Source organism: Euleptes europaea, chromosome 14 (genome assembly GCF_029931775.1).
Source record: "Euleptes europaea isolate rEulEur1 chromosome 14, rEulEur1.hap1, whole genome shotgun sequence".
Classification (NCBI taxonomy): domain Eukaryota; kingdom Metazoa; phylum Chordata; class Lepidosauria; order Squamata; family Sphaerodactylidae; genus Euleptes; species Euleptes europaea.
The window spans coordinates 32,268,946-32,281,218 of NC_079325.1; the positions used below are offsets into that span (position 1 = coordinate 32,268,946).

The window sequence follows — 12,273 nt, forward strand, 5'->3', positions numbered from 1 at the left end:
TGAAGCCTGAAGGACCAGTCAGATAAAGCATTTTGAATTGTTAGAGGCCAGAAAACAGCCCTTGTTATCCTACCTCTTTGAGCCTTCAGAATGCAACCCCCCTCCCCAAAAGAAAACCACCCACCCAACAACAAAAGAAAAGCCCATATTGCAGTATTTATTTATATTAATGTTGGAGTACTGGCTATATTTGTTCTGCCTCCGTTGCAGTGAAGCAACTTATAACCAGACTGAGTTGTAGTACTGAGTGTTCCTATGACTGTATTCTGTGGAAAGAAGTAATACTATGACAGAGTGGAAGGTTGGCTTGGTAGCTGTTCTGCTTGTCTTCCCCCTCATTGTTTGTCCTTAGGAAATATATTCATGGAAATAAGAGTTCTGGGAGTTCTGAAAGTATGCAAGGGAATTTTATTTTGCAGTGGGTGGGGGAAAGTAAGGGAGAAAGTGCAGCCTAGGATGAATGTGGAGAAATTATGTAACCCATGACTGTATTCACAACTGGCATTTCACCAAGAGTGAGAAGGGCCAGAATATCTACAGAGCAATTCAGTACAGCTGTTCTTAAAATTGGGCTGTAAAGAGCTGAATACAGATCTCTCAGAAAATAAATTGTTAACCTAGTTGACAAGGCTGCCCCCCCCAATTCACAATAAAGTATACCGAAGAGACACTAATAATTTGTGGTTATCACCTCTGCCTGTACAATTCTTTCAAAAGAGGACATTTTAATGGCTCTGAGGTGAGTTTGGTGCATTGGAATTTTCTGTATTTGTGTTTTCAGCAATAGAACTGCCCAGGTTTGGTCTACTTAAATAAAATTCCTGTCACTATAATGGATTTCAGATACTCTTGCCCGGTTCTTAAAAAAAGAAGGAGGAAAGGTTCTTTGCATCTTGTCAGCGCTGATTTTTCTCTGTTTTGGACACCCAGGAAAAAAATTAAGTCAGGTTCTCTCGTTTGCCACAATCGGAGCTGTAATACATTTCAGAAGCATGAATTATTTGAAGGGGTAAAATATAGCATTCTTGAAAATGGTGGTAAAGTTTCTCAACTACATTTCAAAATACTATACGATAAAAATGAACTGATGGGGCCCCTTAAAAAGAATGGGTGTACTGCTTAGCTGGTATTCTGTACATAAGACCAAGGCTGAATCTTGCCAGATGTAACTCCAGTTTCTTCCTCTCTGCTGTAACCAATTTATAGTAACCTGAAGGCAAAATAAGTTGACAATGGTTTGAGTCCATTTCTTCCTCACACTATCACCCTTGGTTCAAGCATGCGTACATGTGCCTGTGTGTTTAAAAAGGGAGTTTTCTTGATGTGAAACTCGTAAATGGAAGAATACCCCGCATAGATAGTGAAGGAAAATGAAGCAGTCTGGGGGTTTTAGCACAGCCCATTTTTATGTTTGTATGAACATTAAACACCTCATTTGAATTAATGTATTTTGATACTTTTGTGTTTAGAAGTTCAAGTTCTTAACTCCAGAAGCCGTGACTTTTGAAAGCCATTAAGGGTGTAAATAAAAGATGTGAGCTTGCATATTTTACCCTTTGTTTACTTTACTACTCAGATTTCAGCACAGATTAGCCAACTCTTATCTAGGTCCTAGGTTTGGAGCATGAGCTTTTCAAAACTGCCTTGAACTATACTACTGGGCTTGCTGATCATCTGTTGGAAGTGTAACAAGTTGGCATGATCCCAGGGAATTGCATCTCATGTCCAGTAATGCTGGAGAAATTGTAGAGTTGTAAAGATACCTGAAGCAGAGGCTATAGAAATGCCAAATTTATCACATGTACACGAGAGGATGTTCTGACTCTGACATTAAGGATTATATGGGTGCTGCAATTATCACTAGTAAAAGCACAAAATTCAGCTTCACAAAAATGCATTCAGTCTGGGAAAAGAAAGTTGCTAGTTCTCAGAGCTGTAAAGAAAAAAATAGCAGAAAATTGGATTTACTAAATCATGTGCTGAGCTAACAAGTGGAATTGTTGCCAGTGTGATGTAGTGGTTAAGTGTCGTCCTAGTTATCTGGGAGACCCAGGTTGGAATCCCCACTTGGACTATGATCTCACTAGATGCCCTTGGGCCAGTCACACCCTCTCAACCTAACCTACCTCACAGGGTTGTTGTGAGGATAAAATGAAGGCGAGGAGAATGATGGAAGGATGGGGTATTAATGAAATAAATTGTTGAAAGATGGTTTGATTCAAAGCCATGCCTCCAATTCAGAAGCATGTTAGTTTTAACTAGCTGCAGTGCTTGAGGGCCCTTGGAAAGGACGTTTTAAACTTGCAAAGGAAAAGAGTTCTAAATATTGTCGAAGGCTTTCACGGTCAGAGTTCATTGGTTCTTGTAGGTTATCCGGGCTGTGTGACCGTGGTCTTGGTATTTTCTTTCCTGACGTTTCGCCAGCAGCTGTGGCCGGCATCTTCAGAGGAGCAACACTGAAGGACAGTGTCTCTCAGTGTCAAGTGTGTAGGAAGAGTAATATATAGTCAGAAAGGGGTTGGGTTTGAGCTGAATCATTGTCCTGCAAAAAGTATCAAAGGTAATGTGCTAATCATTGTCCTGTAAGTATCAAGAAGTATTACTCTTCCTACACACTTGACACTGAGAGACACTGTCCTTCAGTGTTACTCTGAAGATGCCGGCCACAGCTGCTGGCGAAACGTCAGGAAAGAAAATACCAAGACCGCAGTCACACAGCCCGGATAACCCACAAGAACCAATTAAAAGAGTTCTATTCAAATTATATAGGGTATGTGAATGAGAAGCAAGGGAATGCGTTAAGTAAAATAGTATATGCAGGGTAGTCAGTGAGAGGGTAAATACCTGAAAGGAGTTACAAATACACAAACATCCCGATTAGGCCTGGTTTGGAGGAGGTTTCTTCCCACGCGATGATTAGGCGTTCTACTACAGTTCGGTAGTGACTCCTGCTTCTAATACGGCGCTTTAAAGAGCTGCAGAACTACGTTTCCCATAATGCCTTGCACCCTGGCCTTCCTGCACCTCGTGTTTGGACGGGCCAATGGAAAGCGCCGTTACAGACAGGGTTAGTGCTCCGTTTGTAAGGCACCATAGTGGAGGATGTTCGCCGGCTCCCCTCGCTGGCCGCCGGGCTGGAACCCGATGCTAACGAGGCCGCCCAGGTAAGGGCGACGCAGCGGGGCCTCCGGCTTGGACGAAAAGGGGAGGGGTCCTGCCGGAGGCCCGCAGCTGGAAGCGGCAGGAAATGACGTCAGGCAGGGTCGCTGCCTTCCAGTCCAGGCCTAACGTGTCCCCCACCCCACCCCCGCCTCGGCGTTGCCACGGCAACAGAACCGGGTTTATGGTATCATTTCACGTCACGGCCAAACGTTCCCCCACGTCAGATGCAAACGGCTGCCGTGACGCCTTGTCAGCGTGGGCCCCGGTTGGCCTCCCTTTGGGATGCCTGAGGCCGCCTCCCGTGGCCACGTGGAGTGCCTCTGAGTGTGTGCAGAGTCCCGGCTGCGTTGCAAGGATCTCTGGGAAGGGAAGCTGCCCGCGGTGTCAAGGCCGCCGCCTCTCCCCTGCGTATACGACGGGTGACCCAGGACCGGTTTCCGGGCTTTATGCACCTCCGTGTTTGACAGCTGGCCAAGCGCTTAACTTCCTGGGCTGGCCAGTACAGTTCCAAGCGGGCCAGGTTGCCACCTTTTTCCTGCCCATGCTCCTGTGTGCGCAACATCTGCATGAAACATCGCAAATGAAGTGTTTACTGCCACAGGAATAAAATGAAGGGGGACTACTTAAGTTCTGTTCAAGGCACAAATCACAACCAGTGTTTTTTCAAAGAGCCTGTGACCCTATAATAGACACATGGGATATACCATCTTATATTAAAGCTCCGTAGCATTTGTTTGTCTCTTGACACTTTTAACTTAGTTATGCTTGTTGCAAGGGAGTGCCTCTGAGTGTGTGCAGAGTGTGGTTGTGCAAGTACTTCCTAGGACACTGATGGAAAGCTATGCGGTCTTAATGATCTCTTAGGTCTTAATGATCTCTTAATGATCTCTTAGGTCTTGAAATATTCTATCAATAAACATCTTTTCCAACACCCAACATACATACGCACTCCTGTGGATTATGGAATAGGGTTGCCAGCCTCCAGGTAGTGGCAGGAGATCTGCTATTACAACTGATCTCCAGCCAATAGAGATCAGTTCACCTGGAGAAAATGGCTGCTTTGGCAATTGGACTCTATGGCACTGAAGTCCCTCCCCTCTCCAAACCCCGTCCCCCTTAGGCGCAGCCCAAAAATCTCCCGCCGGTGGCGAAGAGGGACCTGGCAACCCTACTATGGAATGATGTATCCATTTATAGTCAGAAATACAAGACACCCTTTGTAATTACAAATAGACTGGGAATTGTGGTATGAATCTTGGTAGAAAGGTTGTTACCTCTTCTAAATGAAAAAAAAATTGTCTGTTGTAAGCATTGATCTGAACAGATCCTTTCTCCAACAGCTGCTACGGACTCCCAGAGAAACGGTGAGGGAGCAGACGCTTGTGTTTCAGCAGTAGCACCCATTAACAGCTGCAGTTCATTCTCAAACTCCCAATATTCGTGATCTCCCAGCAGTCCTAATGACGGCGTAGGAATCCAGACATGAGTATCAACATTCTGCGTGCGTATTTTGGCTATTGTGACTTCACTGGAATGTCATAACGCTGCGTCTCAATGCAAAATGGCTTTGTTGCGTACTGCTGGCTTGACTGTCTGTGTTCTGGCCAGAATTCTGGGAGGATTCATAGCATCAACAAATCTCATCATTTCTCTTTCCATCCTCAGTTCCGGGGCTACTTGAAACAGACGTCTTGCAGAACTATACATTGAGCTCACTGCCTATTGCCGTAACCTGACTGAATCACTGGCAGTACTGGATAATTACACTCTATTGTGTTTTGGAGAAGGGAGATATGAAGCTGGTATGTTTGTTACTGAAAATCAGGTTGTTTCGGCTATCCGTTCCTTGGGCTCGGTGTTGTTTTGCTAATTTGCTCACACAAGCCTGTGAGGAAGATCCTTTATCATTCCCTTGTACAGAAGGCAAACTGAGAATCTGGAGAGCATGATGTAGGTTTTGCTTTCTCTTCCCTCACTGTTGTTGCTTGATAATAATAAAGGCATCAGGTATCAACTCTTCTCACAGTTCTCTTTAATCCATGCCTCCTTGTGGGAAAGTTCAGTGTGCAAACATGCTTAGCATGTTAGACTAGAGCCAGGTAAGCCTGGGTTCAAACTCCCTGACAGTCACTCTCTCTCTCTCACCCGACCTACAATACAGTGTTGGTGTGAGATTAAATGAAGAAGGGGAGGACAATGTTCATCAAGCTGTACTCCTTGGAATTGGTAGGCCACCTCAAATTGATGCCAGTCTTAAAAGTGATAGTATGATTATCAGGCTGAGGATGTTTTGAGTTCAGCTCAGATGTTAACAGCGTTTGTTTGCTTTTTTGACAAATAATAATAATTCTGTTACATTTTCCGGGTCATGTTTTTTAAAAAACAGGGATGCAGACCAAAATGGCCAAAGTTATGTATTTTCAGAAGATTGGAAATGTCAAACCTGAATCAGAGGGCACTTACAGAGCATCATTTCTCTCTGTATCTTGCTTCCCTCATCTCCTCAAACCCTTCCCTCTATTGAGCCGTAGTTGTTTATTCTTCAGCTGAATAAAAGTCTAAGGATGTGTAACTACATCTGCTTGCTTTTATTGTTTGTTTCTCTGGCCTTTCCCTTCCTTCCTTTCAAGTTAGATTACACCCACTTGGGGGCAGGGTGTCTGCCTCTTTTGCCATGCATGGTGATGGCATTCTCTGTAAATAATGAGTTCCAGAGAAGCTCCCAAAACCGCACTGTGAAGATGATGCTTCCCCAGAGATAACCCACCCGAGAGGCAAGGTGAGGGCCCGCTGCCTCAAGCAGTGGATTTTTGTGCTTAAAAAGAAACAGAGTAAGAGAAAGACACATCTGATGCAGGGGGAACAATCTCGTGGGAAGTGCAGCGTGCAAACCCCATTGAAATAAGCAGGAACTACACAAGAGCACCACCATGCACTTCATTTCAATGGGGCTTGTGCGTTTCATGTAGAGTGAGATGCAGTGGAGGTGCCATTTACAATGGCTTAGGCTGGCCACATGCATCTGTTTTAGCCTTATTCCTGGTACTTTTCTTAACAGATCCTTAAAACATGAGCAGGGAACACAAACATCTTTCAGGGAACTTTCCCCCCCTAACTTCCTAATTTGAAGGCCTTTGAAGGTCAAGCCTCTAGAGATTTGGAGTGACGGATCAACCTTTTCACATCTTTGTGGGTTTTTCTCTAGGCTCTGTGAAAGATGGAATCAAACTCTGTAAGGAGTAAAGTCCCAGCTTTCTTATCTGACTTGGGGAAACCAACTCTGAGAGGCATAAGGAAATGTCCCCGCTGTGGCACCTACAACGGAACGCGCGGGCTGAGCTGCAAGAACAAGACCTGTGGCAACATCTTTCGTTATGGTGCTTGGAAGCAGGCTGGCGTTGATGCAGTCAAAATTGTCACCGGCTCAGACCTGCAGGTCTACTCAGTGCGTCAGAGGGACCGAGGGCCGGATTATCGATGCTTTGTAGAGCTGGGAGTTTCAGAGACCACTATCCAGACAGTGGATGGGACCATCATCACACGGCTCAGCTCTGGACGCTGTTACGTCCCATCCTGTTTGAAAGCTGCCACGCAAGGGGTGGTGGAAAACCAATGCCAGCACATTAAACTAGCTGCGAACTGCCAGACCGAGGCCACCCCACTGACCCTGAAAAGCTCTGTCTTAAACTCAATGCAGGCCTCACCCGAGATGAAGCAAACCCTCTGGCAGCTGGCAACAGAGCCCACGGGGCCTCTGGTCCAAAAGATTACCAAGAATGTCCTGGTGGTGAAGTGCAAAGCCAGCCAGAAGCACAACCTGGGCTATCTCCATGTCTCCTTTGCTCACAAAGCTGGCCCCAAGAATGTGATGGAGCACCGCTTTTTCTGCTCCTGCCAGGCCTTGAAAGCCAGCAAGGCCAGTTCTGCCAAAGCAGAGGCAGGCCAGAAATGCATCCACTTCTTTGCCTGCATCAGCGCCTTTGCCAGCGACGATAGTTTGGCGCAGGAGTTTGCAGATTTCCTCAGCTATGATTCCAGTGGTAGGTAAGGGCAGAGAATGGGTGTGGGGCTGAGAGGTGGCTTGGGCAAAGTATGGGTTGGCAGAATCTTGCATTCTGAAGTACACTGGGCAAAATGAAAGGGTTACCTTTCTCCGAGGGGCTTCCCCAGGTACTTGTGAAATTGTCGTACAGAGGAGTTCTCTAGGCAGCCTAGCAGTGTGCATGGAGGAGGGGATTCTGCTTCAACGAGAAACAGCAGAGTCCAAAATGCACCTTGTCCAAAATGTTTGAAGGTATACCATGATTTTCACAAAATAAAAACAAGCTTATAGCAGTCATTCCCATGCCTTTCTGCTCATTGGGCAAAGCACTGGGAAGCAAGAGAAAATCCTCATACGGCCACAAAGTTCTCTGGGTAACTTTGGGCGAGGGTTGCCATCACTGAGTTGGGAAATTTCAGGAGATTTGGGGGTGAAGCCTGGGGAGGGAGTTCAGAAGGGTCTAATGCCATACAGTCCACCCTCCAAAGCAGTCATTTTCTCCAGGGGAACTGATTCTTTGTAGTCTGTTGTAATTGTGGAAGATCTCCACTCCCAACTGGAGGTTAGTAATCCTACTTGAGCTGGTCTCTTACTTTCAGCCTGTCTTACCTCCTAGGGTTGTTGTGAGGACAAAAAATGGAAGGGAAAACCAAATAAGCTGCTCTGAGTTCCTTGGAGGAAGAGTGGGGTAAAAATATACTGGATCGACAGACTGCTTCCTGAGCTGCTAATTCAAATGATGCAAGTAAAAGCCTGAAAAAACTTACTAAAAATCAAAGCTGGAAATTCAGCAAAGGAGCCTGGAAAATGCTTGTGGGAAGGAGACTCCTATGGCTCTCTGCCCCTGTAGTTATAGCTCTGAAATCCTTCCACATGGAGCATAAATGAAGGGAGTGATGCCACGGCATTTCATAAACCTGATGTCTGCATTTTATCATCATAAAGCTATTTCTAAAATGTCAATTGTTTAACATCTCCTCTCTCCTGCCTCCAGGTCTGAAGCCAATTATAGGAGCCCAGCTTGTTTGCCAGCCAGAATCTGCTCTGCACTCTGCGCAGGCTGCTGCCTCCAAGGCAAAGAGGAGGAAAAAAGATGAAGTAGCAGGTGAGTGTCTTGCAGAGCAGTCCTGTGAGGAGTTACTCCAGCGTAGCCCATTGAAGTCAGTGGGCTTAGTAGCTGTGCATAGGATTGTGCTGTTTGTGTCTCATTTGCTCTTCTCAGCAGGTTAGTGTTCCATGTTGACTGTGACGACTTTGCTCCTGTCTACAGTCCTTCTCCAGAGTGGGACCAGGTTAGGCCCTTGCCAGGACCCTGAGTTTCTGAAAAGGGTGTGACGGTTCTGCCATGCTCCCTGCACAGGAAAGGCAATTTGTGAAGGAAACCAGAAGCCACTGTATAGGGCCTGTTTTTATGGGGAACCGTCCTATAATTCTCCCATGGTTTACTTGTTTTCACATATATACACCCATGTAGAGATATCAAACTGTAACAGTTCTATTAGTTTTTTAATGGATGAGTTTCACGCTGAGTGAGTTTTGCTACTGGGAAGGAGGAGAGCATTTTGTAAGAATGAGTAACTGTGAAAGGATTATCACCTCGCAGTAACGTTTCCCCGAACACGTGCATTCTCTCAAGCCTGAACACAGGTTTTGTTTTGTTTCATTTCCTTTTTCTTTCTTGGGCTGCTGCCATTACTGGCAGCATTCTGATAGCAGGAGACGTAAATGAAATGAGAACTCTTGGGATGACTGTCCTGCACACCTTGGAGATGGGCTCCCACTAATAAAGCTGGGCTGGGGGAAGGCTGCTGGGCGCGGACCATTTCTGAAGCTGTTTCTAACTTGACTTTAAGGCACACAAGCAAGTAGTCCCCTCTTGTCTCAAGATCTGGCAAACAGCAACTTGAGGAAGAGCGGCCTGAAAAAGCCATCAGTTGCTTCTCTTAAAAAACAAGGTAACTTTTCGTTTCAGCTGGTATGTCTCCCCACCCCGCCAGTCTCTGCAGGAATACTTGGGAAGAAAAAACACTCTAAACACTAAGTTGGGAAGACATCCGAGAGCAGTTTCTGTAGAAGATCCCGTGCTTCACATACAATATTCCACTTTTCAAGGTTTTTTTTAGATTAAAACTTGATCTAAGCCAGGGGTGTCCAATCTTTTGGCTTCCCTGGGCCACACTGGAAGAAGAAGAATTGTCTTGGGCCACACATAAAATACACTAATACTAATGATAGCTGATTCATAATGTTTTAAGTAAGTTTATGATTTTGTGTTGGGCCACATTCATAGCTGTCCTGGGCTGCATGCGGCCCGGGGGGGGCAGTTTGGACAAGCCTGATCTAAGCAATGTTTCAAGTGTCTGTAGTGTTCTGTAGCCTTCCCTCCGGGCATTGTCCTTGGGTGTGTTGTGGGGTGCAGGATGGAGGGATCCCTTTGTTTCTACCCAGGTTTGAATGTCGAAGTTTTGTTTCACGAAATCCTTTCCTTTCCCACAGCTTGCAGTCAAGTGCTCGATGAGTCACAGGTAACCTTGTCCTTCCAGGAGTGGCTGGCCAGTGTCACTGAACGCATCCATCAAGCCATGCACTACCAGTTTGATGGTAAGTCAGGAGGTACTTGGGGCAACCTCACTGCCTTCCGGGAATGGTTGTCCATATCAACTTGAGCAGGTCCTTTTAGTTTCTGTGTTAAATTTTTACCATGTTTTCACCGAGCAAAATCCGTACATGAACCCACAGGTTCGTTAACATCTAGCCAATGAGCCCTTCTGATGTTACCGATGTATTGCTCGGTGCAGGCATTAGTAGCAAGCACTTATGTGTTCAGGTGTGTGGTACTCCCCTCTGTGGTACTTGAAGGTAAATTTAAGAAGATCCCTTTTTATAGAAAGAAAGTGCCCATGCTTGCTCTAAGAAGTGGAAACGATCGAACATATGCTCCTACGGTGTATCTTCTACCGGGAGACTAGAATTAAAATGATTAACCTTCTGTTAGAAAAACTCTCTGGAGAAATTGACAAAGTTAAAATAGACCACCTGTTAGCAGGCAATAATCCCCAGATCTCGATCCAGATCTAGATACTGCATGTTAATATGTAGGGCTTGGAAATCACAGCGATAATTTTTAACTTTAATAATTTATTTATTTTAACAACAGTCATATTCTTTTTTGATAGTATTCCTATGGTTTGTCTTTAAATTTGCCTTGTCTTTATTAATAAGGCTGAGGATATGCATTTCTGTAGTTTTATAATGCTGGTCAAATGACCCTAATAAATTGAACTTGAACCTGAAGCACTTATGTGCTTTTTCCCCTTCAAACCACTTCCTGTTGTGTGCATGTGTGTGATTTTACACAGGCAAACCAGAACCACTGGTATTCCACATACCCCAGTCTTTCTTTGAAGCCCTGCAACAGAGGATTTCTGTTGGGAGCACCAAGAAGCTGCTCCCGAATTCGACCACAGGTACCTAATCTTTATAGCCCTTTCCCCCCCGTAAGACGGTCATGATGAAATTCGACAGCACATCATTGCCAAGTCATCATGGGACCAGACAGGTTGAAGCAGTTTTTCCACAAGAGCTGGACTTCTATTGTATCAGAAAGGAGCAGAGATGGGAGGGAGGGGGCTGCAGCAGAAGAGGCCCCTTTCCCAGGATCCTGTCACTGTACATGGGGCAGAAGCAAAGCCCCTCCTCATAAAACACCATGTTTGCAAGCCATAATAGTTAGCTTGGAAGCTGGCCTCCCTAACAAGCTGATTTTCTTCCAGCTTTTGTCCGGAAGGACGCCTTACCTCTGGGCACCTTTTCCAAGTATACATGGCACATTACCAACATCTTGCAGGTCAAACAAATCTTTGATACTCCTGAGGTAAGACTCATTTGTCCAGGACCTGCCTCTGTTATCTGAATATGGTTGGTGGGGATTGATGGAGGGAGAAAAAGGGAATCCAAGCATGTCCATTCAAATATGCAGTGGCTTATTGTCTATAGGCCTAGATTTGATTGATAAGGGCTTGACCTTGTGTGACAATCTGTGGCTTGGCATCAGCAGTCTAGAATTGTCTTGTGACCACACTCCAGAACGGTTGCATTCTCGAGACTACAGGTGGTAACCAGTACTAGTGAGCCAAATGGTTTTGTCCTATTTTCAGCCCCTGTTCTTGGTTCTTCTTCCCAGATGCCCTTGGAAATTACTCGCAGCTTTATTCAGAACTGGGATGGCACTTATGAGCCCTTTAGGTGCCCTAAAGTGGAAGTGGAAAGCATCCCAGAGACCTACGGGCGTCTGGAGAAGCAGCCGGTTCTCCGGCCCTTGGAGCTGAAAACCTTCCTGAAAGTCGGTGAGTCTACCACCTGATCCATTTGCAGCTGGTCTAAGGTGGTAGGGGTAGCACGCAAAAACAGAGAACCTCTGTTTCCTACGTGCGATGCTGGAAGAGGCCCTGTAATGCCCCTGCGCTTTCTGATTTCCCTCCTGCCAGGCAACACTTCCCCAGATCAGAAGGAACCAACACCTTTCATCATTGAGTGGATCCCGGATATCCTCCCCCAGTCCAAAATCGGCGAGTTGAGGATTAAGTTTGAATATGGCCACTACAGGAATGGGCACACCACCGAATACCAGGAGCAACGCCCTTCCCTGGAACAGACTCTGGAGCTCATGCCTCTCACCACCATCACGTTTCCTTGAATTCGTGCGTTTCTCGCACAGCTAGTTTGCGCAGTCCCCCACTCCACAGCTGGTCGGCATATGCCGCTTCTGAGTAGCCGAAGGACTGGAGAGATTGCAAGGAGCTGGAGCTCATTGAGGCTTTGTAGGTGTTTTTAAACAACTGTATGAACTGCAATAGTAAACCCACCCACCCCCCTGTGTCCTATGGCACCATATTCCATTGCTGCTCTCTCTGAAATTCATCCCGGTGGTCTCCAGTTCTACCTGGAGGTCAGTCTGTCACCTTTCTTGTCCTGCCGTTCCAGTTTGCAAAGGAGGCTGCTTGCAGACGGGGAAGAACATTTGGCTGTTCTGTTGAACTGTAACTCCTTACTGGCAGACTTTACAATAT

General features: G+C 45.9%; 1 protein-coding gene across 1 annotated transcript; it reads left to right on the plus strand.

Annotated features, from left to right (window-relative positions):
- Window positions 1-3,054: 3,054 nt before the first annotated feature.
- On the plus strand, window positions 3,055-11,936 carry C14H2orf42 (chromosome 14 C2orf42 homolog). The gene is made up of 9 exons (XM_056860409.1): window positions 3,055-3,164; window positions 6,368-7,202; window positions 8,199-8,309; window positions 9,058-9,159; window positions 9,701-9,805; window positions 10,564-10,671; window positions 10,978-11,078; window positions 11,388-11,550; window positions 11,692-11,936. The coding sequence occupies exons 2-9, from the start codon at window positions 6,380-6,382 to the stop codon at window positions 11,898-11,900; spliced, it is 1,722 nt and encodes a 573-aa protein (XP_056716387.1). The 5' UTR covers window positions 3,055-3,164; window positions 6,368-6,379; the 3' UTR covers window positions 11,901-11,936.
- Window positions 11,937-12,273: the final 337 nt, after the last annotated feature.

Coding starts and splice junctions, on each gene's coding strand:
- C14H2orf42 (XM_056860409.1), top strand. CDS start 6,380: ATGGAATCAAACTCTGTAAGGAGTAAAGTCCCAGCTTTCTTATCTGAC. Junction 7,203..8,198: donor CCTCAGCTATGATTCCAGTG/GTAGGTAAGGGC, acceptor TCCTGCCTCCAG/GTCTGAAGCCAATTATAGGA. Junction 11,079..11,387: donor AAATCTTTGATACTCCTGAG/GTAAGACTCATT, acceptor TCTTCTTCCCAG/ATGCCCTTGGAAATTACTCG.